Here is a 27,823-nt window from a genome sequence, read left to right as displayed (position 1 = left end):
CTGTGGGAAGGTGCCTGGAGCTGGGAGGATCCCGAGAATCTGGCGCTGCTGATGGCTGGATCCGGATTTTCCGTGCTGTGGTAAATCCCAGCATCTCCCAAATCCCAAGTGCGGCTCAGGAGGAGCCTGGAAATGCTGGGAAAGGGGCTGGGAGTGGGGAAAGCTGGGGGAGCCCCTCATCCAAAAGCAGGAATGCTGGGGGCTCAGCTCTGGATGGGGTGGGAATTTTGCGGAATTTTGGGGAATTTGCAGCACTGCTGGTCCTGCCAAACATGGGATAATTCCCTTCCCTGAGGGAATTCCTCAAAAAATTCTGGCTCCACCAGGACAGCCCAGCAATCCCAAAGCCCAGCTTTGGGAAGACTGGGGAGGATTTGATTCCATTTGGGATCCAAACGAAAGCAGTGACAGATCCCAGGGATTTTGTGCCTCGGGTTCAGCTTGGAATCTTTGCTGGGATCCCAACTGGATTTGCTTTCCTGGAGAGAGCTTTGTTGGAGACCTGCACGGAGAACATCCATGATCCCGCTGCAGATCCCGGCAAATGGGGTGCTCCGCACCCGGAAAGAGTTCCCAGAGTTCCGATCTCCTGCTGGCACCGGGATCCGGGAGCTGTGTCCCGGCCTCCTCCAGCTGGAGCTGCTTCTCCATCGGCACCCGAGATCCCTGAATTCCCAGCAGCACCAGAGATCCCTGAATGCCCACAGCATCCCTGAATTCCCAGCAGCATCCCTGAATTCCCAGCAGCACCAGAGATCCCTGAATTCCCAGCAGCATCCCTGCATCCCTCACAGCATCAGAGATCCCGGAATTCCCAGCAGCACCAGAGGTCTGGATTGGTCCCTGTGCCCTCTGGAATGTGTCTCCCACAGCCCAGGACGATCCCCACGGGAAGGCCGGCGGGAATGCTCCGGCGGGACTGGATCCCGGCTGCCCCATTCCCAGGCTGCCCCATTCCCAGGCTGCCCCATTCCCAGAGCTGTGGAGCAGAGTCCCGGCTGCCAGGAGTGGGAATTCCCCACCCGCGGCGTGTCCCGGGATATGGGAAGAGCGGATCCCGCTGGATGCGGCCTCGTGGAGCGGAGAATCCTTGGAGCGGAGAATTCCTGGAGGCGGCAGCAGCTCGGGCTCCCTCTCCTGGCTCTGCCGGGAGGGAATCGCTGCGGAAATCCTTGGGAATGGGAATGTGACGGGAGCGCGCGCGTGGCACGAGGAGAGCGCGCATCCCTTGGGGTGAGTGGAATTCCATGGAAATTCAGGATCAGGGATCTGAGCCGGGATAAGGAACAAAACCATTCCCAAAATCCGCTTTGGGGGTTCCCGTTCTCCCCCCCCATCGCCGCATCTGGAGCCCAGAGTGGACAATTTTCCATCCTTCCTCATCCCATCCCTGCGCTTATCCCGGAATTTCCTTTCCTGGCGCTGCCGGGCTGGATGCGAGCAATTAAATCATAGGGAAATTGGAGCCTGGAAATGCGGGAAGAGCGGAGCGGCCGCGGCCAGGGATTGGGATCAGCACTGGACTTCACCCGGCTCAGGGAAATCTCCTGGGAAAAATCTCATCCAGCCCATCCCAAATCCAAGGATGGAGAGGCTTCCTCAGCTCCCTCCTCATTCCTTGGCTTCCCGAGCTCCAAGAATGAGCTTAACGCTTCCTTGGATGAAAATCTTGGGAAGACCCAACCCACGGCACCGGGATGGGCTTGGGGACATGGAAGAAGCTGCTGGGACACAGAATTCCTGGAAAATCCTGGAGCTGGGATGCAGGGCTGGGATGGATTCCCTCCAGGGATGCAGCTCCAGCCCCAAATCTCCGGCTCCAGGGGTGTCCAGATGGATGGGAGATGGAAACTGGCTGGGAGATGGGAACGCTCCAGGTTTGGGAATGGCTGGGGAATGGGAACGCTCCAGGTTTGGGAATGGCCGGGAGATGGGAGCGCTCCAGGTTTGGGAATGGCCGGGAGATGGGAACGCGGGAACGCTCCAGGTTTGGGAATGGCTGGGAGATGGGAATGCTCCAGGTTTGGGAATGGCTGGGGAATGGGAACGCTCCAGGTTTGGGAATGGCTGGGAGATGGGAATGCTCCAGGTTTGGGAATGGCTGGGATCTGTCAGCACCGGAGCGCTGCAGGGACTGACCGTGACCCACCCAGCCATTGGATGTGGTGATCCCAATCTTTCCGTTGGACATGGTGATCCCAATCTTTCCATGACACAGAGTTTTCCCAATCTTTCCATGGGACACGGTTGTCCCAGTCTTTCAGATACAATCCCAATCTTTCCACTGGACGTGGTGATCCCAATCTTTCCATCGGACGTGGTGATCCCAATCTTTCGTGGAGTTCCCGTAGCCCCCACGATCCCAATCCCCAGGGACAGGTGGGACCATTCCAGGTGCTCCAGGTTTTCCTCAGCGCCAGCATTCCCTCTGAAATTACAGATTGTCGATCCTCCTTGGCAAAACCTGATCCTTAGGGAAAACCCCTGGAGCTGCCGCCATGGCCCAGCCAGGGATTCCAGTTCCGGGACATTCCCGTCGCTGCCGGAGCCGCGTGGCCAAATCCGGCACATCCCTGGCTCTGCCCACAATTGCAGAGAAACGGGAATGCCATGGATACAGCACCCGGAGTGTCCTGGAATATCCCGGAGCCGCCGCAGCCGCCAATTACCGGGAGCAGCGTGTTTGGATTCCAGAGCGGATAATTTATGGAGAAGTCAGGGCCGGGCGTTCATCCCTTTGGATGAAAGCTCCTCTGGAATAACAATACCTGGCGCCGGGAGCGCACGGACAACCCGAATCCCGGCACTGAAAGGGAGAAGATTCCATTTCCAACTGCCGGCAGCGGGAACAAACTGCTCCGTCTGCTGCCGCTTCCCTCCGCCGCCGGCATCTGCTTCCCATTATCCCTGGAAAAGATCCCGCTTTTCGCAGGGAGGGGGATTCGGAGACACTTTTACTCATTCCAAGTATGAAGTGAATGTGGAGCACATTCCGGCGGGAGAAGGGATCGGGATGAGGCAGCTCCTCCCGGTGGGAAAGCACTTCCAAAGGCTCGGGGGAGGGAGCTGGGAGCTGAAATTCCCATCTCCAAGTGCTGCTGCCCTCGGCTTCCAATCCCCAGGTGACCACCGGGATTGGGAATCCCTGGGAATGGAATCTGTGGATCAGGGGGAGAAGCTTTTCCCAGTGGAAAATCACTTCCAAAGGCCCAGGAGATGGAAGTGGGAGCTGAAATTCCCATCTCCAGGTGGTGTCTTGGCTTCCAATCCCCAGGAGACCACCAGGATTTGGGATGCCTGGGAAGTGGGGATTTGGGGGAAAAGGTCTTCCCAATGGGAAAACGCTTCCAAAGGCTTGGGAGAGAGAGAGATGGGAACTGAAACTCCCATCTCCGAGGCTTCCAATCCCCAGGTGAGCACCAGGATTGGGGATCCCTGGGAATGGGACGTGGATGAAGCGTGGATTCCATCGGATGGGAAAAGCTTGGGAGAGGATGAGGGGGAAGGGAGCAAGGCAAGAGAGCCAGGGAAGAGACCAGGCTGGCTGAGGCTTGGAACAGCCTGGAATGGTGGGAATTGTCCCTGCCCATGGAATGGGATGGGTTTAAGGTCCCTTCCCACCAAAGCATTCCAGGGTTCCATAAGTTTTGGTGCCTATCCCAGCTTCCTTCTTTTCTGCCCATCCGGATTTATTGTGAAGTGGGAAAGCCGAGGGATGGCGGAGGAGGAGCCTGTGGGATCCTGGGAAAGCCAGGCAGGAGAGCTTTAAATGAGGGATAAACGGGAAAATCCAAGGTGGTTACAGCATTCCCATGGGATGCAGGTGGGCCGAGGTGGGAATCTCCCCGTGGGGGTGGCTCTGCTCCATCGCCATTCCCCAAATCCAACATTTTCCCAGAATTCTCCCAACATCCTCCACGGACTCGGAGTTATGGCGATGCCTGGATTTCTCCTGCCGAATTCCTCTCTCTTTCCAGTGCTGATGGATAAAGCTCAAGGAATTGAGGGAAAAGTGGGATGGATTTTGGGATAAAACCCTGCGGCAACATCCGGGGTTACAGGGGATGCTCCCAACCCAAGCGTTTGGATCCCATGAGCTCCCTGAGCTGTGGGAGCTTCCAGGAAATTCCCAGAGTTTTCCCATCCCATCATTAATCTCCCATAGGGAGCAGCGGCCAGTGGAACGGGAATGAGGGCTGGAATCCGGCAGGAATCCCACCTGAGCCTCTGGAATTGCACTGGAAGCTCGTTCCCCATCCCTCCTTGGCCTGGCTCCGGGATGGATCTAGAATTCCATGGAAACAGAGCCTGGATTTACGGCTGCCCCATTCCCGTCTGCCGGGGGAAAGCGGAGTTTGGAAACTGCGGGATCCGGTGGCAGCTCGGAAAACAGCGGGAGTCGGGCACGGAAAAGGGCTCCTGGCAGGAATCCCAGGCTGCGGGAAGCCAGCCCAGGGAATTGAAGGAGCGTTTTCCATGCCTGGACCCTGATGTTTGATGGATGAGCTCGGACTTGGCTCCAACGGGAATTTTAAAGGGGAATCCGACACCTCTGGCCTGGCTGCTCCTTCTCCCCTCGCTCCAGGAGCATTCCCAGATTTCCGTGGGGTGACGGAGCAGGGACGGAGGCACCAGGTGGCCTCCGTGTCTCCCTGCGAGCCAAGGATTCCCACGATTCCCAGGAGTGGGAGCAGGGATTGGAAAGGGCGTTGGAGGAGCAGCTGGTGGGAGACCCCCAGAGCTCCTCATCCCTGCCAGTATTCCTAAAATTTGGACCCCCTGTCTGCCAGGAGCCGTCCCAGAATTCTAGGGGCAGATCCCAAGATCCATCCCAGAATTTTGGGAGCTGATCCCAGAACTCGCTGAAGATTTGGGGGGGGGCTGAATTTGGGATCCATCCCGGAATTTTGGGAGGATAATCCCAGGATCCATCCCCGAATTTTGGGAGCAGATCTCAGAACTCATCCCAGAATTTTGGGCCAGATCCCAAGATCCATCTCAGAATTTCAAGAGCAGATCCCAAGATCCATCCCAACATTTTGGGAAGCAGAACCCAAGATCCATCCCAGGGGTTCCCCCGGGCCCCTCCTCCCCTCCCGCTCCCCCCTATCCCTTTCCCAGGAATCTTTCGGGATCATCCCCGTTTTTGGGGCCCCTTTGGAGCTGCAGCTGTGGCTGCATATGCAAATGAGCTCATTAAGCTGCCAGTGCTAATTAGGAGCCGTTAATTAAAGGGGTCGGAGGTGGGCCCAGGTGTTCCAGGGATTTGGGGCATCCCACAGATCCTCCGGAGCAGGAATTTAGCCTGGAAAAGCTCCGAATTTTTCTACATCTGGGGAAAGTCAATCCAGGCTGATCCGTGGAGAATTCCAGGTGGGATTCTGGGGAGGTTTGTCCTGCTGGTGGCACCTGTGGTGTCACGTGAGGGAGTGAATTCCATGGAAAACTCATCCCGAAATTCCTTGTGTTCAGTGAGTTTTCCTTTAAGAGCTGCCAGTGTGGGAGAGGCTGGAATTCTGCTTCCAGCTTTTTTTTTGGACCAGTTCTCCGGAGCTCTGAGCTCAGCAGAGCCGCTGGATCGGGAATGAGGGATCCACATGCTCTGGCTTGGAGCTGCTCCCTGGTATCCAGAGGGACAAATCCCAATCCCAAATCCAGGTCTGGGGTGGGTTTTGGTGTTCCTGAGCATCCATCCTTCCCTGGAAAGTTGGAAAAGCCCCCTGGGAGCAGCATCCAGACCGGGATAAAATCCCTGCCCTCCCCCTCAGCTCTTCCTGCGCTGAAATCTGGGAATTCGGGAATTGTTGTCATTCCTGCCCTGTGTTTACATTCCTGGTTTCCAGCCTCGCTCTTCCCAAACTCCCGAGGCAGCTGCATCCAAGGCCGGACGCCTCCCAAAGGTCAGGATCAAGGAGCTGCCGCGGGAGCAGCTGGAGCCTGGAAAAACCGAGCCTGGACGTGGGAAAACCTCCTGGGAATGGATCCCAAAAAGTCGGGAAGGAAGGCCGGGAAGGGGTGAGGTGGAAGCACAAAATCCTGTGGGATTTGGAGGAGCTGGCCTTGGGATCCAGGGATTTGTGGGTGCCATTCCTGCCCATGGAGAGGGATTGGAATGGGATGAGCTCCCAGCCCAAAGCATTCCATGATTCCATGACTAATTCCCGTTATCCGTAGGTTTTTCCAGGCAATCAGGGGCTTTTCCTGGATCCAGGGCTCAGCCACGCTCCAGCTGGGAGGGCACGGCCAGAGCAGCCTCCTCCTTATCCAGGGTTTTTCAGGAGTCATTCAAGGATTTTCATTTGGGGAAGACACGGGATCTTCCCTTTGGGAATGGCTTATGTAATTCCCAGATCCGCATCCAGCTGAACTCGCTCCCTGGGATGAAACATTCCCAGTTTTCCCTCCCACTCTGCCAGATTTTCACCCCCCTCTCTCTGAGATTTTTCCCCCCTTTTTTCCCAATCTTTCCCCCCTTCTTTTCCCAGTTTTTCCCCCTTTTTTCCCAATCTTTCCCCCCTTCTTTTCCCAGTTTTTCCCCCTTTTTTTCCCCACTTTTCCCCCCAGATTCCACCCCCCCCCCCCCTCAGTTTTTCCCCTCTCTCTCCCACGTTTTCCCCCTCGTTTCCCAGCAGAGGTGGCACCTGGGCAGGGGTGACATCGAGTGGGGGGTGGCACCCAAAGAGAGGTGGCACCCAAAGAGAGGTGGCACCCAAAGAGAGGTGGCACCCAAAGAGAGGTGACACCCAAAGAGAGGTGACAGCCACATGGAGGTGGCACCCAAAGAGAGGTGGCACCCAAAGAGAGGTGACAGCCACATGGAGGTGGCACCCAAAGAGAGGTGACAGCCACATGGAGGTGGCACCCAAAGAGAGGTGACACCCAAAGAGAGGTGACAGCCACATGGAGGTGGCACCCAAAGAGAGGTGGCACCCAAAGAGAGGTGGCACCCAAAGAGAGGTGGCACCCAAAGAGAGGTGACACCCAAAGAGAGGTGGCACCCAAAGAGAGGTGGCACCCAAAGAGAGGTGACACCCAAAGAGAGGTGACAGCCACATGGAGGTGACAGCCACATGGAGGTGGCACCCAAAGAGAGGTGACACCCAAAGAGAGGTGACAGCCACATGGAGGTGGCACCCAAAGAGAGGTGGCACCCAAAGAGAGGTGACAGCCACATGGAGGTGGCACCCAAAGAGAGGTGACAGCCACATGGAGGTGGCACCCAAAGAGAGGTGACACCCAAAGAGAGGTGACAGCCACATGGAGGTGGCACCCAAAGAGAGGTGGCACCCAAAGAGAGGTGGCACCCAAAGAGAGGTGACAGCCACATGGAGGTGGCACCCAAAGAGAGGTGACACCCAAAGAGAGGTGACACCCAAAGAGAGGTGACAGCCACATGGAGGTGACACCCAAAGAGAGGTGGCACCCAAAGAGAGGTGACAGCCACATGGAGGTGGCACCCAAAGAGAGGTGGCACCCAAAGAGAGGTGACAGCCACATGGAGGTGACACCCAAAGAGAGGTGGCACCCAAAGAGAGGTGACAGCCACATGGAGGTGACACCCAAAGAGAGGTGGCACCCAAAGAGAGGTGGCACCCAAAGAGAGGTGACACCCAAAGAGAGGTGACAGCCACATGGAGGTGACACCCAAAGAGAGGTGACACCCAAAGAGAGGTGGCACCCAAAGAGAGGTGGCACCCAAAGAGAGGTGACACCCAAAGAGAGGTGACAGCCACATGGAGGTGGCACCCAAAGAGAGGTGACACCCAAAGAGAGGTGACAGCCACATGGAGGTGGCACCCAAAGAGAGGTGACACCCAAAGAGAGGTGGCACCCAAAGAGAGGTGACAGCCACATGGAGGTGGCACCCAAAGAGAGGTGACACCCAAAGAGAGGTGACACCCAAAGAGAGGTGACAGCCACATGGAGGTGACACCCAAAGAGAGGTGGCACCCAAAGAGAGGTGACAGCCACATGGAGGTGACACCCAAAGAGAGGTGGCACCCAAAGAGAGGTGGCACCCAAAGAGAGGTGACACCCAAAGAGAGGTGACAGCCACATGGAGGTGACACCCAGAGAGAGGTGGCACCCAAAGAGAGGTGACACCCAAAGAGAGGTGACACCCAAAGAGAGGTGACAGCCACATGGAGGTGACACCCAAAGAGAGGTGGCACCCAAAGAGAGGTGACACCCAAAGAGAGGTGGCACCCAAAGAGAGGTGGCACCCAAAGAGAGGTGACAGCCACATGGAGGTGACACCCAAAGAGAGGTGACACCCAAAGAGAGGTGACAGCCACATGGAGGTGGCACCCAAAGAGAGGTGGCACCCAAAGAGAGGTGACAGCCACATGGAGGTGACACCCAAAGAGAGGTGACACCCAAAGAGAGGTGACAGCCACATGGAGGTGGCACCCAAAGAGAGGTGACACCCAAAGAGAGGTGGCACCCAAAGAGAGGTGGCACCCAAAGAGAGGTGGCACCCAAAGAGAGGTGACAGCCACATGGAGGTGGCACCCAAAGAGAGGTGACACCCAGAGAGGTGACAGGCACATGGAGGTGACACCCAAAGAGAGGTGACACCCAAAGAGAGGTGACAGCCACATGGAGGTGGCACCCAAAGAGAGGTGACACCCAAAGAGAGGTGACAGCCACATGGAGGTGGCACCCAAAGAGAGGTGACACCCAAAGAGAGGTGACACCCAAAGAGAGGTGGCACCCAAAGAGAGGTGGCACCCAAAGAGAGGTGACAGGCACATGGAGGTGACACCCAAAGAGAGGTGGCACCCAAAGAGAGGTGACAGGCACATGGAGGTGACACCCAAAGAGAGGTGACACCCAAAGAGAGGTGACACCCAAAGAGAGGTGACAGCCACATGGAGGTGACACCCAAAGAGAGGTGACACCCAAAGAGAGGTGGCACCCAAAGAGAGGTGACACCCAAAGAGAGGTGACAGCCACATGGAGGTGACACCCAAAGAGAGGTGACACCCAAAGAGAGGTGGCACCCAAAGAGAGGTGGCACCCAAAGAGAGGTGACAGCCACATGGAGGTGACACCCAAAGAGAGGTGGCACCCAAAGAGAGGTGGCACCCAAAGAGAGGTGACAGCCACATGGAGGTGGCACGCAGCAGAGGCGGCACCCAAGTGGAGATGGCACCAGATCAGCGGTGACACCCAGAGGAGGTGGCACCTGGGCAGGGGTGACATCGAGCTGGGGGTGACACCCAAGCAGAGGTGGCACCCAGAGGAGGTGACACCTGGCTGGGTGTGGCATCCGAGTGGAGATGGCACTGCAGGGAGGTGGCACCTGGGAAGTGGTGGCACCCACGTGGAGGTGACACCAAGCTGGGGGTTGGCAGCCACATGGAGGTGACACCTGGGCAGGGGTGGCACCCAGTGGAGGTGGCACCCAAAGAGAGGTGACACCCAGTGGAGGTGGCACCCAGTGGAGGTGACACCCAGTGGAGGTGACACCCAGCAGAGGTGGCCCCGAGCTGAGGGCGGCACCATCCCGGTGGAGGTGCCAGCTCCGGCGGTGCCACCGGTGTCCCCTTGAAGCCAACCCCACCAAGGTGTGATCCCACCGGGAGAGGCCCAGCATTCCCGGTCGCAATTCCCGGCTGGAAGCCGCTCCCTAAAGGGTGCCGCGGCCGGAGGAGGCTGTTCCCATTCCCAACCTTTCCCGCTGTCCCTCCTCCCAGTTTCCCTCGTCCCTCCCACTCCCTCCCAATGCTCGCCCGCTGTCAGGGAGCCGGGAAAAGCTTGGGATAAGGGAAGGGATTTGGGATAGGAGCTGCCAGTCCTGCCTCCCGCCGATGCTCGGGAGCGGGGATTGGGGCAGCCGGCGATTCCATGGCCTTTCCCAGCGGGATTCTCCTGGCCTGTTCCCTCTGCCTCCTGCCCGGTGAGTGCTCAGCCCGATCCCCAAAAAGCGGGAATCGCTTGGAAAAGCCCAGGGAGAAACCTTAATGCGGCTCTTTGGAAAAGTTTTGCCGGGAGCGGGAGGGAGCTGGGAAAGGATGGAGATCTTGGATGGGATTCCCGGCATCGGGATTTTCCCGAAGGATCCGATGTTGGGGGGGGGAAGACCCCCCCCCCCAAATGAAATCCCCTTTTCCCTAAATCCAGCTTTTCTGAGGTTTGTCCCGTTGGAAAAATGGGAATGCTCGGGGTTAAAGGAGTTAGGAGCGGCTTTAGGCGGAGTTTAATTCCAGGAGCTGAGCCTGCGGCTTTTCCCCTTCTGCTCCGGGGGGGCTGGGATGGATTTTTAGGATTTTTCCCGGCTCGCTCGGGCTTTTCCTTGGAAAACGAGCCTCCCCAGCAGCGCTCATTCCCGTTTCAATCCCAGCTGGAATCGACCCGCGCTGGGAGCCACCAAAGTGGAGGGGGGGAACCGGGAAAAAAAACGGGGAAAAAGAGCTTTTCCCCAGCCGCGGCAGCGCGGCCGCCGGCTCGCGCCTGCTCCAGCTGCAAACATTCCCAAACTTCCTGCTGGAAAACGCGCCAGGACGGTTGGGGTTTTTCTGGCCGCTTTTAGGGAATTTTTTCCCTTTCTGCTGGGGGATCCTTTCAAGGGAGCCGCGGCCGAGCTGCTTTTCCTGGGCTAATTGGGAACATGTGTGCCGGGATGGAGGGATTGGGGCTGCCGGCGTGGCCGCGGCTCTGGAATGGGATGCTGGAAAAATCCTGGGAGCCGGCGGAGCCCCGGGGAATTCCCCCATGGACGCGCTGCTGGTCCGTAATGGGGGGATTGTGGCAGGAGGATTTGGGAATGTGGCGGGATTTGGGAATGTGGCGGGATTTGGGAATGTGGCGGGATTTGGGAATGTGGCGCAGCGGGAATTGGGATGGGTGGGATGATCCCTGCGAGGGGTCTGTCCGTGGATGGTTCTGTCCGTGGGGATTCTCATTCCCAAGAGTTTCTGACCCTGGATATTTCTGTATCCAGCGATTTCCAGCCTCGGGGGCTTCCATCCATGGATGTTTTTGTCCGTGGATGTTTTTATCCCCAGGGATTTCCATTCCCATTCCCAAACGGTTCTGGCCCTGGAAGTTTCTGTATCCCAGGATTTGTGTCCCCAGGGATTTCCATCCATGGATATTTCTATCCATGGGAATTTCCATTCCCATTCCCGACTGTTTCTGCCTCTGGAAGTTTCTGTCCCTGGATATTTCTGCCCACGGTGTTTCCTGTAGCCAAGATTTTCTGCCCCTGGAAGTTTCTGTATCCCGGGATTTGTGTCCACAGGGATTTCCATCCATGGGGGTTTCTATCCATGGATATTTCTGTCCATGGATGTTCGCACAGGGATTTCCATCCTCGAGAGTTTCTATCCATGGATGTTTCTGCCCCTGGATTTTTTTATCCACAAGGATCCCCATTCCCATTCCGGAACATTTTTGCCCCTGGAAGTTTCTGTATCCCGGGATTTATGCCCACAGAAATTCCCATCTCGGCGCTTTCTATCCGTGGATGTTTCCATCCCTGGATATTTCTCCCCATTTCCATTTGGAATTTCCATTCCCATCCTGAAGCGTTTCTGCCCCTGGAATTTCCTGTATCCAGAGGTTTCTGCCCACGGGATTTGGTGCTCACAGGCATTTCCATTCCCGGCAGTTTCTGCCCCTGGATCTTTCTCCCCATGGGAATTTCCATTCCCACCCCGGAACATTTCTGCCCCTGGATCTTCCTGCCCGGGCTGCGTCCCGGGGTATCCACGTTTCCCGGGGTATCCACGTTTCCCGGGGTATCCAGGTTTCCCGGTATCCAGGGATTTCTGCCCCCAGGGCTTTGTGCCTGTGGGGTGTCCGGAATGAGCCGTATCCCGGTGGGAATGGTTCCCATTCCCGGCACTCCGCGGTGCCTCCGGACCGGGACGTGTTCAGCTCCTGGTGGATTCCTTTTTCCTGCTGTTTTCCATCTGGATCCCAGCAATTTGCGGATGTTTGGGATCTCCCAGATCTCCGGGATGAGCTCAGGGTGTTGGGATGGGATGTGAATCCATGGGAAGATCTCTCTGCTCCCTGTCCTGGCTGCTTTTCCCAAGGAAATCCCGCTCCTGGCTCTCTCCATAGCCCCGGGAGAACCTCCAGGGCTCTGTTCCTGCTTTTCCATTGTTGCACGGGCTGGGAATTCCGTGGTGTCCCTGGCGATTGTCCCCTTCCAGTGACATTCCCAGCATAAATCCCATCCCGGGATGTTCCAAGGTATCCCGAAATTTCAGAGCAGCTCCGAGGCTCTGGAGCCAAAGTGGGAGAGGCCATCCAAGGAATTCTGAGCCTCTCTTGTCCATCAACATTTCCCATGGGAATGGGTGGCCCTGGGATCACCGACGTTTCCCAGGAAATCTGGGAATTCCAGGAGGATGCGCTGAGATTCCATAAATTCCCGGGTTGGTTTTCCAGGGAAGGAATTGGCTCCTTGCCTTTCTGAAGAGTGGAATGGTTGTGGGGAACATCTGGAATTGGGAATTCCCAAGGATCCTTGGGAATCCTTGGGAATGCTGGGGACTTCCTTGTGGGCGGCTGCACAGTGGGTGGGGCTTTCTCCATCCAGGATTTCACCGGGAAAGATCCCATAAAACCCCCCCAAGGTCCTTGGAATTCTGAGCAACCACTTCCCCCCAGCTTCTGGATTTCCTGGAATTTTCCTGGGAAGTGCTGTCGTTATTAATTCCCGCTTGGCGTTATCCTGGAATGCCTGAGCCTCCGTTCATCCCCAGCATTCCCGGGCTCCAAATCCCAGGATTTTCCCTAATAACTGATGCCAAACTCTGGCTTGGAGATGGGAGAGCAACCGGGAGCTGCCAGCATTCCCTTGGCAAAGCGGGATTCCCGGGAATTCGAGCCCACCCTGCCCATTCCCAGAGTTTTTTCCCAAATATTCTTATCCTTTATAAAGTTTTCCTTGTTCAGCTGAATATTCCCTCTCCAGGAATTCCATCCCGAGCTCTGGCAGTGCCAGAGCCCAAGGAAAAAAGCTGGATTTTCCTGCCAATCCAATAAAAACTGGGATATTCTTCCGGCAGCTCCCGGAATCAGAAAACTTTGGAGCAAAAGTAGCAAAATCCAGCCCCAAATCTTCATGGAAGTAGAGCCAGGCTTGGGAATCACAGGAAAGCTGCCAGGAACATTCCCAGAGTTCCTTTTTCCAGCTGGGAATCCCAAAGGGTTCAGGCAGGGAAGTTTTTCCCCCCCTTTTTTCCCGGATTTTCCCCCTTCCCCCCCCAGTTTTCCCCCTTTTTTTCCGCCAGTTTTCCTTTCTTTTTTCCCAGATTTCCCCCCCTTTTTTCCCGGATTTCCCCCCTTTTTTCCCGGATTTTCCCCCTTTTTTCCCCAGTTTTTCCCCTCTTTCCCCCAGTTTCCCCCCCTGCTGCCGGAGCCTTTGGAATCCTCCCCATCCTGGAGATTTCCCTTCCAAGGAGTTCTTTTTATCCTGGTTTTTCTCCTGGCTTGATTTCATTCCCATTCTTCTTTCCCAAAGTTTTTCTCGTTTTCCCGAGATTTTTCCTGACAAGAATCAAAAGTTTGGATGCTCCAGAAGCTCCAAAGGAAAGGAGGAATCTGAGGCTTGGAATTCCAAGGAAATTCCAAGGAAGTTGCCCTTGGAATTCCAAGGAAAACCTGGATCTTGTAGTCCCTTCTTTGGGACAGTGACATCATTCCCGGCAGGAAAACCTCTCAGGCTCCTAAATCTCCTGGAGAACCTCTCCTGAGGTTCCCATGGAAGCTGGAGCCGGTTGGAAAATTCCCAATATTTTGGAAAATTCCCAATATTTCTTTTTTCCCATTCTTTCCATTGGAATTTTGAGGTTCTATCCATTGCTCGGAATCTTCTCGCCCAGATTTTTTCACTTCCCTGGGTCCGTTGCCTGGGATTGGGATGCTCCAGCAGGAGCCACTCCCAGCTCTTCTCCCTGTTTTCCCAGAGATTTCCCATTCCATGGAATATTTCCCATCATTGGAGAGTTTCTGTTCCTTTTCCAGAGTTTTCATCCGGAAGCTGCAGTTCCTAAACCAAGGAGCCATGGACTGGGATTCTCCAATTTATCCGGCATTCCCATTCCCAAAAATCCTCTGCCTGGGTGCAAAATCCAGGCAAATTAAGAGGAAAACTCATCCCATCCTCTCCGACACTTCCAGATCTTGGAATTCATTGTTGGGAAAACCAAATCCCTTTCCCGAAATTCCCGCCGATTCCAGGCTGCTCTCCATGCCCTTCCTGCTTTCCCTTTCCCATCATTCCAAGCCAATCCCAGCTTCCCTCTCTGCAGCCGGGAACCGGGAGAAGCTTTTCATTCCTTTGGGAATGTGAAACGAGGTCAACGCTCCGCAGAACTTCTCGGCTCTCCTCCCTGCTCCAGGGTTTTTTTATCCCTGCTTCCCTGCGTTGCTTCTTGGAGCACTCGGAAGTTCCTTCACCTTGGATTCTGTGGTCGGATTCCGCCATTCCCCGCTGCCAGCACTGCGAACGTTCCCGTTAGCTCGGGCATTCCCGTCTATCCAAACATTCCCAGCCTGGATTTTTCCGCGGTGCCGACCTTTCCTACTGACGGATCCCTGTAAATTCCTCCTTTCTATCCCTAGAAATTCCAACACGAGCCTCTTGTCCCTGCCCTGGAGGAGGATTCCAAGGTTTTTCTTGGAATGACGCATCCAGCAGGATGCAGGGAATCGAATCCGGGATATCCTGGTTATCCGTGTCCATCCTGCCGCTCTCTCCTGGGATTTGGATCTTCCCATGGATAGCAAAGGGGCGTCTACAGCATTCTCAAATCCAATCCTTGAGGAATTCCTGATCTCCCAATTTCCCACCTGGATCTGCTTCCAGGCAGAGGGAGGAGCTGCCAGAAAATTCCCCAAAATTTGCTCCAGGGCCAGGAAATTTCTCGGGAATTTGTCCCACGTGAGCACCAGGATCCCGGGATTAGGATGCCATGGGCAGGGAATTCTGTGGGAATGGGAATTTTCCACAGGATCCTTACGGTCCTAAGCCCAAAAATGGCCCTGTCCCAGCTGGAATTCCATCCTTAGGGAGATCCCCTTCTGGAGCTGCCTCTCCTCAGCTCCTGCTCCAACAGCGAATGGGAATCTCAGCTTTGGATCTGTGGGAAAAGCCTCGGGAATGGCCGGGCTGGGAGGCTTTGGATCCTTAGGAAAAGCCTCAGGAATGGCTGGGCTGAGGAGCTTTGGATCCTTGGGAAAAGCCTCAGGAATTCCGGGCTGGGAGGCTTTGGATCCTAAGGAAAAGCCTCAGGAATTCCGGGCTGGAAGGCTTTGGATCCGTGGAAAAAGCCTCGGGAATGGCCGGGCTGGGAGGCTTTGGATCCATGGAAAAAGCCTCGGGAATGGCCGGGCTGGGAGGCTTTGGATCCATGGAAAAAGCCTCGGGAATGGCTGGGCTGGGAGGCTTTGGATCCATGGAAAAAGCCTCGGGAATGGCCGGGCTGGGAGGCTTTGGATCCTTGGGAAAAGCCTCAGGAATGGCCGGGCTGGGAGGCTTTGCATCCTTGGGAAAAGCTCCTTGGGAAAAGCCTCAGGAATTCCGGGATGGAGAGTGGAATTTTGGGAGGCTGCAGGTGAGGTGGGGCTGGAATACTTTGGAATTTCCATCCTGGCTGGGGTGGGAATGGGATCAAACCATCCCTGCTCCATGTCGGATGCTCCTGGAGCAATTCTGGGAGCAGCTTTCCCAGGATGGGCGAGCTTGGAAGCGCCTCTGGAATCTCCAAATCCGACCCCAAGCGGGAGCAGCGGGAGTGGGGCTGCGGTTGGAATCATTCCATGGCTGGAGCCTTCCCAAGTTCTTGCATTCCCGGTTTATCCTCTGGCCACGTGGAATTTGGGGTTTCCAGCCAAATCCTTGCCTTTTTTCCCAGGATTCGGGCATTCCTTCAACATTGACACCAAGAGGCCCCAGATTATCCCGGGATCCAGGGAAGCTTTCTTTGGATACACGGTGCAGCAGCACGACATCGGCGGGAAGAAATGGTGAGTGGGCTCCGGAAAACCGGGAATTTTGATGGGAATTTCAGCAGGAATTGCACAGATCCACCCCAAACCTGACAATCTCCAAGAAAATTCCCAGTTTGGGGTGGGAATTGCTGTGCCAGGATGAGGCTGATCTTGGACGTGCTGCATGGAAAGGTTTTCCTTCCAAAAAGAGGAATTGCCGGTGGGAGAATGGAATATTGGGAATTTGGGAAGGGCGGGTATGGACAGGGTGTCCTGGCGGCTGCTCCAGGCGGGATCAGGATTCCTTGGAAGCTCTCAGGCTCCGCAAGAGCTGCAATTCCATCTGGAATTTGGGTGGGACCATCCCGTTTTTTAGAGTTTCCGTGGAGGAGCTGGGACCTGGGGAAGTGCTCCATGGGGAATATCCATGGGGAATATCCATGGGGAATATCCATGGGGAATGTGGGATGAGCCTGGGATTGGCTCTGGTCTGGGATTTGATGCGTTTGGCTGATCCCAGGGGATCCCAGGGCTGATCCCGAGGCTGATCCCGAGGCTGATCCCAGAGCTGATCCCAGGGCTGATCCCAGGGCTGATCCCAGGGCTGATCCCGAGGCTGATCCCTGGGGGATCCCAGGGGGATCCCAGAGCTGATCCCAGGGGATCCCAGGGCTGATCCCGAGGCTGATCCCAGGGCTGATCCCAGAGCTGATCCCAGGGGGATCCCAGGGCTGATCCCAGGGCTGATCCCGAGGCTGATCCCTGGGGGATCCCAGAGCTGATCCCAGGGCTGATCCCGAGGCTGATCCCAGGGCTGATCCCAGAGCTGATCCCAGGGGGATCCCAGGGCTGATCCCAGGGCTGATCCCAGGGCTGATCCCAGAGCTGATCCCAGGGGGATCCCAGGGCTGATCCCAGGGCTGATCCCAGGGCTGATCCCAGAGCTGATCCCAGGGGGATCCCAGAGCTGATCCCAGGGGATCCCAGGGCTGATCCCAGGGAATCCTGCCCAGATGTTGGCCAAGACCTTTGGTGCATTCCAGGAGCACATCCGGATGCTCCAAAGCCCCTGGAATTCCCTGGAATTCCGGATCTGCCCCCCAGGGGGACAAAGCCCGGCTTAATCCCATAATGAACGCAATGGATACTCCCGGAATTCCGGAATCCGACCTTTTCCGCCCTGCTGGGGGTCCCATGCCGTATCCCAAAGCTGACATTCCTGTTCCATGGAAGTTGGGGAGTTCTCTCTTTCCATGGCTCCCAGTCCTGTTTTCCACCAGGATCGGGGCTTTTTCCCAACGGGAATTGTGCATCCTATGCAAGGGGTGATGCGTTGGGATCAACGGCTCTGCATAAAAGTTGGGAATTCAGTGTTTCCCAGGATTTCCGAGCTCTCTGAGGGAAACTACTGGAAAAGCCCAATGTTGGGAATATTCCCATCCCGGTTTTATCCCTAGGAGCTGTTCCCAGCTCCATCCCAGCAGAGGGGCTGCAATTCCTGGGATATTTGGGATCTCTTATCCCATTTTTCCATGCCTCACTACTGATGGGGTGGCCAAGGGCTGGATTCCCTGGAAAACGGGAATTTTTTCCTGCTTTCCTGAGCAAGACACTGGAGCAAAGACCAACTCTGGCTGATTTTCCCAACTTTTCCCGCCAACTTTTCCCAACTTTTCCCACCACCATCCGCAGGATCCACCTTTAGCTTGTCCTTCTGTTGGTTCCCTCTGCTTGGAAAAATGGAATTTTTCCAGCGGGATCCTATGGATGGACACGGACATAAAAACTCCAGACAGCGCCGTTGGAATCTGTGATTAAGCAGGAAAAAATTCCGAGGAAAAACGCGGATGCAGCTAAAAAATGGAGGCAGCAACTCAAAGGAGAAATGTGGGAGCAACCAAAACCTCTGGAATAAAAACCATGGATGTGCAGAGGGAGCTGGATAATAATTCCAGGAGCTGGATAACAATTCCCGGAGCTGGATAATAATTCCAGGAGCTGGCGGGACACGGAAGGAACGGGAATGTTTTGAGACCCCAGTTCCTGGTGAGCATCTTCCAATTGCATCCCAAAGAATTCCCCCAAATCCACTGGAATTCGGCAGACTCCGTGGTTCTCTGAGAATCCCAGCGATGGGATCCAGCTGCCAAATTCCAAGCGTGGAATCCCAGGATTTTGGCACCTCTCCTTCAGTCTGAGCCTTTCCGTGCTGCTTTTGCCTGCTGGGAATTGTTTGGGAATGGATTCCAAGGATGTGGGGTTGGTATTTTTTTCCATAGATTTATAAAGGAATATTGGAGCGGATCCAAACAGTTCGGATTCTCCAGGTGTTTGTTTAAAGCTGGGAATTGTTCCCCCTTTTCCAAACCTTTCAAGGAACCAGCCAGCCTCACAGGTGGGGGCTGGAATTGCATCCCAGAGAGCAGCGGAAAATCCGGGAGCAAATCCATGAGGGAAGAATTCAGGTTATTCAACTCCGGGGGGGTGGGGGGGAAATTCCACGTGAATTTTTAAGGCTGGAAAAGCTCCTCCATGTGGGATTTGACTTGTGAGGGGTTTCCAGGCCTCCTTCTCTGCACTTTTTTCCCTCTTTTCCATGGAGCTGGAGGTGCCTCCTCCAGGTGGGAATGGAAAAGATGATGACAGGTGCCTGGAATTCATCCCAAAAACCACCGGAGCTCTGTGGAATTCCAGCTTCCCAGGCCTGGAGCACTCCCAGAGCAGGCAGGGAAAGGGAGACCTGGAACTGTGGGATCAGAGCATTCCCAGTGTCCAAGCTGGGGATTTTTGGGAAAAATGGGAATTCCCTGCATTGCTGTGTTTAGGATAAAATGACCTGGAAGGAATTTTGGGATAAGGAGAGGGAATTCCTGGGAGGACGGAGGGGATTTGGGGGGATTTAAGGTTGAATCCCAAATCCAGGCAGGTTAGACGCTGTGGATGGATTTATTTGGGAAAAAGTAGCAAAGAATTCCCACAAATGTGGGATTCGTATCCCTAAAAAACATGGAAGCTCCCATGGGAACAGGAGCTCTTCCCATGGAGCTCCTGGATGTTGGCAGCCAACACAACCTGGAATCTCATGGAATTTGGGGAAAAACATTCCTAGAGGTCCAAGAGCAGGGAAAAAAGGGAAAAAATTCCCTTCATCTTTCACCTCCCCCTTCCAAGTGCATGTCCCGGTTGCTTCCCGTCATTCCAGGAGCTGTGGAATCCTGGCGAGGGGCACCCAGAGCCCCGTTCCCAGAGTTTTTGGGATGCTGGATGTTTCTGGGAAGTTCTTTCCCTATCCCAAGCTTATATCCCAAAACTTCTCCCTGGGAGCACCCCAGAGCTCCTTTTCCAAGAAATCCTGGCGAGAAGCACCCAGAGCCCCATTCCCAGATTTTTTGGGATGCTGGATGCTCCTGGGGAGTTCTTTCCCTATCCCAAGCTCGTATCCCAAAGGGAAGTTCTGATCCCAAAACTCCTTTTCCAAGGAATCCTGGCGAGGGGCACCCAGAGCCCCATTCCCGCGGCTGCTCCGGGCACAGACGTGACATTCCCAGTCGGAGCCCGGCTGGAGAGGGGAATAAAAAGAGGGGAAAAAAAAGAGGGAGAAATCCTGCGGCTGGATTGAAAGCCAGAGTTGTGCTGATCTGGAAAAACACTTCCAGGGATCGCTGCTCCCGACTCCCGCCAGAGATTTCTTGGCTGGAATTCTCCGTGGCTTGGCCGCCGCCCGAGCGCTCGGAATATTCGGGTGGAAGGGTAGGAAGTGCAGAGAATTCCATAATGTCTGCTCCCAGCTCTCCCTCCCAGCCCTGGGTGCAGGATCCCACCCTATCCCTGGTTTTTTGGGGGATTTTCCCTCTTTTTGGCCTCGTTTTCAAGAAAATCCTGGCTTGGTTTGGGTCATTCCAGCCCTGCTTCCAGAGGTTGCTCCGAGCTGGATTTGAACATTCCAGGGATGGGGTGGCAAGAAATCTGGGAATCTATGGTGCTTCCAAAAGGGAAGGGTTTGTTTGGGATGGAAATGGAAAACCGGGAAGAGTCGCCTGGAGAAAACTGGGATCACAGTTTTCTTGGGAATCTCCAGAGGGGAGCTGGAGATCTCACGAGAGCTTATGGATACGTGCGGATCCCGAACGGCTCCATGGAAAATTCTGGCTGATCCAAGAACCATGGGCAGGCGTCACCTGTAAACACCTCTTTAACATCCCGAAAACCAGGAAAAAATGACGCCGGGAAAAACAGGAATGTGGCATTCCTGCTGCCCACGGTATTCCAGGGTTCCTCGGGCTGCCTTTGCTCCCAGAATCCGCTGTTTCCATGGATTTGGGGTCCGGTCATGGATTTGTCACTGCTGGAGCTGCAGCAGCGCCGCCTGGCCTCATAGCCCAGGAAATTGAGAATAACCATTCCCGGCTGGATGAGGAGCAGCTGGAAAAGGCTGGGAGCGTTTAGGTTTGGTTTTTCAAGGGAAGAGGGGAAAACCCTGGGAAGGCTTGGAAAAACAACAGCGGGGGTGATCCGGGGGATTGGGGCACGGGAATGGCAGGAGGGGACAGGGATCGGGACAGGGATCAGGATAGGGATCGGGATAGGGATCGGGATTGGGACAGGGATCGGGACAGAGACTGGGATAGGGATCAGGATTGGGATTGGGACAGGGATCGGGACAGGGATTGAGGAAGGGATTGGGATCAGGACAGGGATCGGGATCGGGATTGGGATCAGAACAGGGATCGGGACAGGGACAGGGACAGGGATCGGGAAAGAGACGGGGACAGGGACAGGGATTGGGAAAGGGATTGGGACAGGGATCGGGACAGGGACAGGGATTGGGATGGGGACAAGGGACAGGGATTGGGATCGGGACAGGGATCAGGACAGGGATCGGGACAAGGCTCAAGTCCAGGATCTAGGCCTGGAATGGGATGAGCTTTAAGGTCTTTCCCACCCAAACCATTCCATAATTCCCTGATTTTGTAGGATTTGAGCCTTTCCCAGCCTGCAGATGTGGACACAACCATCCCATTCCCAGGCTGGAGAGAAAACTGGGAATCAGGACCCAGCACTGGGCTTTGCTGGAGCTCCTGGGATATTCTCACTTTTCCTCTCCTGATTTTTTTTTTGGGGATGCAAGTTAAGGATCCATCCTCAGACGGCTCGGGGCAGCCTGAGCTTTTCCTGCTTCATCCCTGTTTTATTCCCCTTTTGCTTTGCCGGGAGCAGGGAAAGGAAAGGAAGGCAAGGCAGGAATGGTTCGGTTCCGATTTTCTTCCAAAGCCTCATTTTTTCCCTCTTGGGAATCCAGGGAAAAATAGGGAAATTTGGGATCATCCCAAGGTGTCCGGAGGGGGAAAGCTTGGAAAAAGCCGGGAATGTCTCCCTTCTATGGCGGGATGCTCCAGTTGGTTTGGGATGATCGGGATTATTTGGATATTCTGGGTGATTTGGGATAACCCATCCCAAATCCCTGATTTTTTTTAAAGGAGAAATCCAGGGTTTCAAGCTGCAGTTTCCAAGGAAAGGAAGAGTGGAGCAGCATCCCTAAAAACACCTTCCAAACAGCTGGAAAAGCCTTTTCCCGAGCTGCCAAGTTTCCATGAGGATTTGCCAGCTCCAGCTGATGAATCATTCCCAGTTAACTGAAAAGGGAAAACAATTCCATTGTTTTTTGGGAGACAAGAATTTCAGCTCCGGGAGCTCCACAGCCCCTTCGGATTCGTGGCAAAAGCTGGGAATGTTTGGGTTTCCTTTGAGCTCCCGGAATTGGGGAATGGCTGGGTTTGCCTCGTCATCCCGAAGGAATGATCCGACCCCCAATCCGCTGGTTTTTTGGGAATATTTAGGAGTGGGTGGTGTGATCGTGTTAATACGGGAATATCAATTAATGGAAAAGTCTCCAAGAGGATTTCTGCAGGAGGGGGGGCGCATCCAGGTGGAGCTGCTCCGAGACGTTCATTACATTCCATTTATCCGAAATTCTTTGGGAATTGGGAATTACGCCAGGAGAGCCTCGTTTTCCCAGGTGCCTCCACCTTTATTCCTCCTCATCCTCAAGGTTTTTCCATCCCCCTTCCCCATCTTCCAGCTTTTCCCTCCTCTCCACATCCACACGGACAGTGTGGGAGAGCCTCAGGAAAACCAGCAAATTCCCAGAAAATCCCAGATTTCCCTGAGCTCCTGGATGCTGTCGAGGACAGCTCCAGCTGGGGACGATTTTCCCATCCCAAATCCCCACATTAACACTCGAGCCATAAGACAAGAAGCGTTTCCATGAGAATCCTTGGATTCGGGAGCTTTTCCTTGGGTGAGCGGTTCCGCTTGGGAGCGCTGGGATCAAAGAATGCGATGTTTGTCCTTGGAGGAGCAGCATTTTTAAGGGATGACCATTCCCGGTCTAACCGGGAACATCTGTGCTGGTGGCTTTTCCAGCTGCTGGGAAGGGCCCTGTGGAACAAAAGAGCTCCTGTTTATCCGGAGATCCAGACTCGGACGGTTGCATCCATAGGATTTTTGGGAAGCTACCAAAAAAAGAATCCCGTTTCTTTTGGGAGCGGGACTTGCCAACAACTCGTGGCGCTGAGGATTTTTGGGATAGCCTGGAAGGAAGAGCCGGATTCCTCCGGTCCTGCGCTCTTCCTGCTTTGGGTTGCTGGGTCGAAGTGTTGTGGTCATGGAAAAGTGGGAAAAATGTTTGGATGTCCCAGAAGTATCCGGCTGGAAGCTGGAATCCTTGCTGGGGGAATGGGATTTCGCAGCTCCCTTCTTTTGGAGAGCAGGGAAATTCCCGATGTCCATCAGAGATCCCAAGGTTCGGCTCCCGGTGTTTGGAACAGCCCCGGCTTGGAGAGAATTCCCTTTTCCAGGGTTTTCCTGGGAAAAATTCCTTCCCAACGTCCTCACCCACCACTGGAGATCCCGATGTTCGGCTCAGAGCTGTTCACAGCAATCCCAGGTTGGAGCAAATGCCCTTTTCCAGGCTTTTGGTGGGCAAAATTCCTTGTGGATCCCAGGGGGATTTGCTGGAAGTGCTCTACCAGCTCCTTGCTTTTCCTTCTGGTTCTGCTGGATCCCTGCATCCACATCCATGTCCTGGAGACGCTCTCGGAATGAAGTGGGAGGTGCCCATGGAAGGGGTTGGGATGAGATGATTCTTAAGGCCCCTTCCATCCCAAACCATTCCATGATCCTATGGAAAGGCTCCTCCACAGGCAGCCGGAAGAAGGGCCAATCCATGGGCACCGCAGCTGATTCCGAGGGATTTGGTGCCATCCTGGAGCTGGTGCCCTGCTCCTCCCTGTGCTTCCGGACGGGCTCGGAGCCCTCCCTCCCTGCCAGGAATCTGTTCCTTGCAGCTGATGGGCACCAATTCCATAATTCCCGGCGGCAGGGAGTCACATTCCCAGCTTTTTGCTGCTCCAGCGGGAAGGGAAGGAGAAGTTGTCCTTGGGACCATGACTGAGGTTGGGACACTCTCCTGCCACTCCCAACCACAAGCAGGGAATTGGGGCCGAGGAATCCTTTTTCCCAGGGGGATTCCCGTTCTCCAGGCGCTGACGGATCCGTGTTTTCCGCAGGCTGGTGGTGGGAGCTCCGTATGAATCCAATGGGCAGCAGAAGACGGGAGACGTCTACAAGTGTCCGGTGCCGAGTGACGGCCACAGCAACTGCACCAAGCTCAACCTGGGTACGGCCCCTTCCCAAATCCCAAATGATCCCTGGAAGTGCTGGATGGGGTATCGGGAAGGAATTCCTCCCTGCGAGGGTGGGGAAGGACAAATGGAATTCCCAGAGAAGCTGTGGCCGCCCCTGGAAGTGTCCAAGGCCACGCTGGAGCAGCCTGGGATGGTGGAAGGGGTCCCTGCCCATGGAATGGGGTGGGATGGGCTTTAGAGTTCCTTCCATCCCAAATCATTCCATGATTCCCAGTTTGCTTCCCAGGCAGACAGCAAAGGGGGAGCTCTGGCTCACGGGGAGCTGCTTTCCCCAGAGAAATGGTCGGATCAGGGATTTGGGATGCGGCTCAGTGACATTTAGGATTGACAGGGCTGCCCTGGGGGCTGTTTCTGCTTTCTGGGCTGGGCCACGGAGAAAACAGGGATGCACAGGGATGGATCAGCCACCGGCCCGGGAATACGGGATGAGGCGCTGAGCCCTCCAAGGGATTTCCTCCTCTCCCAGCCTCATTCCCCAAACAATTTTCCTTCCTTAGTTGTTCATCTAGGAAAAAACCCAATCCTCACCTCACCAACCACTTCCAAAAATGCCCCAAACCCGGAGTTCCACCGGCAGAGGCTCCTCTGGCACAACTCCCGGTCGCTCCGGAGATGCCAGGGAGCGCTCCCGATCTGCCGGGAGCTGTGCCCGATGCCACCCTCTCTCCCAAGGGCGGGTGACGCTGTCCAACGTCTCGGAGCGCAAGGACAACATGCGCCTGGGCCTGAGCCTGGCCACGAACCCCCGGGACAGCAGCTTCCTGGTGAGCAGCGGGAATGCGGGGCGGGAATGTGGGAATGTGGGAATGTGGGAATGTGGAGCAGGAATGTGGGAATGCGCAGCGGGAATGGGCAGCGGGACGTCAAGGGGTGAGAGGCTCCTCTCTGGGGGTTTTGTTTGTGTGATGGAGGGAGATCGATGCGGATTTAAGGGTGAGGCACGATAAAATCGAGTAAGTTATGACGAAATGAACTGAAGTAAAAATAAAGTAAAAGAATGTAAAAGAACCAAAATAAATTAAAAATGGAATGGAATGGAATGGAATGGAATGGAATGGAATAAAGTAAAAGGAAATAAAATTATGTAAAATTACATAAAGTAAAATGAACTAAAGTAAAATGAAATAAAATTACATAAAACGAAATAAAATAAAATAAAGTAAAATGAAATAAAATAAAGTAAAGTAAAATGAAATTAAATAAATAAAAATTAAAATAAAATAAAATAAAGTCAAATGAAATGAAATAAAATAAAAAATGAAATGAAATAAAATAAAATAATGTAAAATAAAGCAAAATAAAATAAAATAAATAAAAAAGAAAGTAGAATAAAAGAAAATGTAAAATAAAATAAAAAGAAAATAAAAATTAAATTAAATTAAGTTAAATTAATTAAAGTAAAATCAAATAAAATAAAATAGAAAGTAGAATAAAAGAAAATAAATATAAAAGAAAATAAAAATAAATTAAATTCAATTAATTAAAATAAAACATAAATAAAATAAAATAAATAGAAAATAAAAAAATAAAAACATAAAATAAAATAAATATAAAATACAAATAAAAATTAGAAAAAATACAATAAAATAAATTGAAAATAAAATAAAATAAAATAAAATAAAATTAAATTAAATTAAATTAAAGAAAAGTCGGGCTTTGATGATCCTGTCGGTCCTTTCCAGCTCAGGACAATTGGTGATTCCCTCGTTATATTTCCATTACATGGATTTCACTGATTCCAAGAGCACACGATGGGTGCCGCCCTGCGCTCCTCGATCGCAGCCCTTACGGGAGCAGCTCCTGGCTGGCTCCGGCTCTGTCGGAACGCCGGGAATTACGGACACCCCCTCGCAGTGCCTCGTTTGCCCTTCCTTCGTTTCTTTGCACAGCATTTCTCGTTTATTCCCTCAGTCGCTCGTTTGCTGGGGAGTCTCCATCCCTGGAAGTGTCCAGCACCAGCTTGGGCGACCCTCGGAACACCCCGACCTCTGCAGTGTTTGCCTGCGCTTGGCCAGGGCTGGAACGCGTTCTTCCAGCTCCATTCCAACCCAACCCGTTCCATAATTCCATGATTCCCTGTTTCACGCACCGCCTCACGCGTTCCGTGGGGAAAAGCTGCCAACACATCCATGGAAAAGGGGTCGTTTTATCCCATTCCTGCTTTTTCCCGTCCCCGCCAGGCCTGCAGCCCCCTGTGGTCCCACGAGTGCGGCAGCTCCTACTACACCACGGGAATGTGCTCCCGAGTCAACTCCAACTTCCGCTTCTCCAGGACCGTGGCTCCGGCTCTGCAGAGTGAGGACCGATGATCCCAGCTCCGATCCCTGCTCCAATCCCGGCTGCGATCCCTGCTCCAATCCCGGCTGCAATCCCTGCTCCAATCCCGGCTCCAGTCCTGGCTCCAATCCCAGCTCCAATCCTGGCTGCGATCCCAGCTCCAATCCCGGCTCCAATCCCAGCTCCAACCCCGGCTCCGATCCCTGCTCCAATCCCGGCTGCAATCCCTGCTCCAATCCCGGCTCCAGTCCTGGCTGCGATCCCAGCTCCAATCCCGGCTCCAATCCCAGCTCCAACCCCGGCTCCGATCCCTGCTCCAATCCTGCCTCCAATCCCAACTCTGATCCCTGCTCCAATCCTGACTCCAATCCCGGCTGCAATCCCTGCTCCAATCCCAGCTCCAGTCCTGGCTCCAATCCCTGCTCCAATCCCGGCTGCGATCCCTGCTCCGATCCCTGCTCCAATCCTGGCTGCGATCCCTGCTCCGATCCCAGCTCCAATCCCAGCTCCAATCCCAGCTCCAATCCCAGCTCCAATCCCGGCTCCAATCCCGGCTCCTATCCCTGCTCCAATCCCAGCTCCGATCCCAGCTCCGATCCCTGCTCCAATCCTAGCTCCAATCCCAACTCTGATCCCTGCTCCCATCCCGGCTCCAATCCCGGCTCCGATCCCAGCTCCGATCCCGGCTGCGATCCCTGCTCCAATCCCAGCTCCGATGCCGGCTCCAATCCCGGCTCCAATCCCGACTCTGATCCCTGCTCCAATCCCAGCTCCAATCCTGGCTCCAATCCCGACTCTGATCCCAGCTCCAATCCCTGCTCCAATCCCGACTCTGATCCCTGCTCCGATCCTGGCTCCAATCCCTGCTCCAATCCCAGCTCCAATCCCGGCTCCAATCCCAGCTCCAACCCCGGCTCCGATCCCTGCTCCAATCCTGCCTCCAATCCCAACTCTGATCCCTGCTCCAATCCTGACTCCAATCCCGGCTGCAATCCCTGCTCCAATCCCAGCTCCAGTCCTGGCTCCGATCCCTGCTCCAATCCCGGCTGCGATCCCAGCTCCGATCCCTGCTCCAATCCCGGCTGCGATCCCTGCTCCGATCCCTGCTCCAATCCTGGCTGCGATCCCTGCTCCGATCCCAGCTCCAATCCCAGCTCCAATCCCGGCTCCAATCCCTGCTCCGATCCCAGCTCCAATCCCAGCTCCAGTCCCTGCTCCAATCCCAGCTCCAATCCCAGCTCCGATCCCTGCTCCAATCCCAGCTCCAGTCCCTGCTCCAATCCCAGCTCCAATCCTGGCTCCGATCCCAGCTCCAATCCCAGCTCCAATCCCAGCTCCAATCCCTGCTCCAATCCCGGCTCAGATCCCAGCTCCAATCCCAGCTCCAATCCCAGCTCCAATCCTGACTCCAATCCCAGCTCAGATCCCTGCTCCAATCCTGACTCCAATCCCAGCTCAGATCCCTGCTCCAATCCCAGCTCCAATCCCAGCTCCGATCCCAGCTCCCATCCCACCTCTGGAATCAGAGGGAATCTCTGTTCCCAACCCCAGGGAGAACACAAAGCGCTGTCAGTGCTCAGAGGAAGCGATTCCAAAGGGTTCCACACATCTGGGAATGATTTTCCTTGTGATTGACACCTCGGGAAGACAAAAACACCTTCTTCTTCCCGAGCCTGGAATCCAACATCCCGAATATTTTATCAGCAGAGCTAAGGAGGGAAATAGGGAAAGAATTCCGAGCTTGGCTGCACGAAACAAAGCCCTCACTTACTGCAAGTTAAATACCTTGGAATTTGGGAATTTGGAGCCAGGATTTTATTCTGGAGGGTTTAAATGAAGTTTCCTGGATTTCCTGGAGCTGGAAAGGATTGCCAGAAGCCTGTCCTGCT

At 54.5% G+C, this 27,823-nt stretch overlaps 1 protein-coding gene across 2 annotated transcripts in view; it reads left to right on the top strand.

Annotated features, from left to right (window-relative positions):
• Positions 1–9,362: 9,362 nt before the first annotated feature.
• The window catches only part of ITGA11 (integrin subunit alpha 11), a 42,627-nt gene continuing 24,166 nt past the window's right edge, over positions 9,363–27,823 (top strand). The window contains exons 1-5 of one of the 2 annotated variants that reach the window (XM_032122553.1): positions 9,363–9,901; positions 15,876–15,987; positions 23,520–23,629; positions 24,330–24,421; positions 25,838–25,952. In XM_032122553.1, the coding sequence (XP_031978444.1) occupies positions 9,850–9,901; positions 15,876–15,987; positions 23,520–23,629; positions 24,330–24,421; positions 25,838–25,952 (481 nt within the window). In that variant the 5' untranslated portion in view covers positions 9,363–9,849. The remainder of the gene's footprint in view (positions 9,902–15,875; positions 15,988–23,519; positions 23,630–24,329; positions 24,422–25,837; positions 25,953–27,823) is intronic. The other variant, XM_032122555.1, reaches the window with a different exon arrangement.

This window comes from Corvus moneduloides, chromosome 13, assembly GCF_009650955.1.
Source record: "Corvus moneduloides isolate bCorMon1 chromosome 13, bCorMon1.pri, whole genome shotgun sequence".
Taxonomy (NCBI): domain Eukaryota; kingdom Metazoa; phylum Chordata; class Aves; order Passeriformes; family Corvidae; genus Corvus; species Corvus moneduloides.
This window is presented reverse-complemented; position numbering and strand designations above follow the sequence as displayed.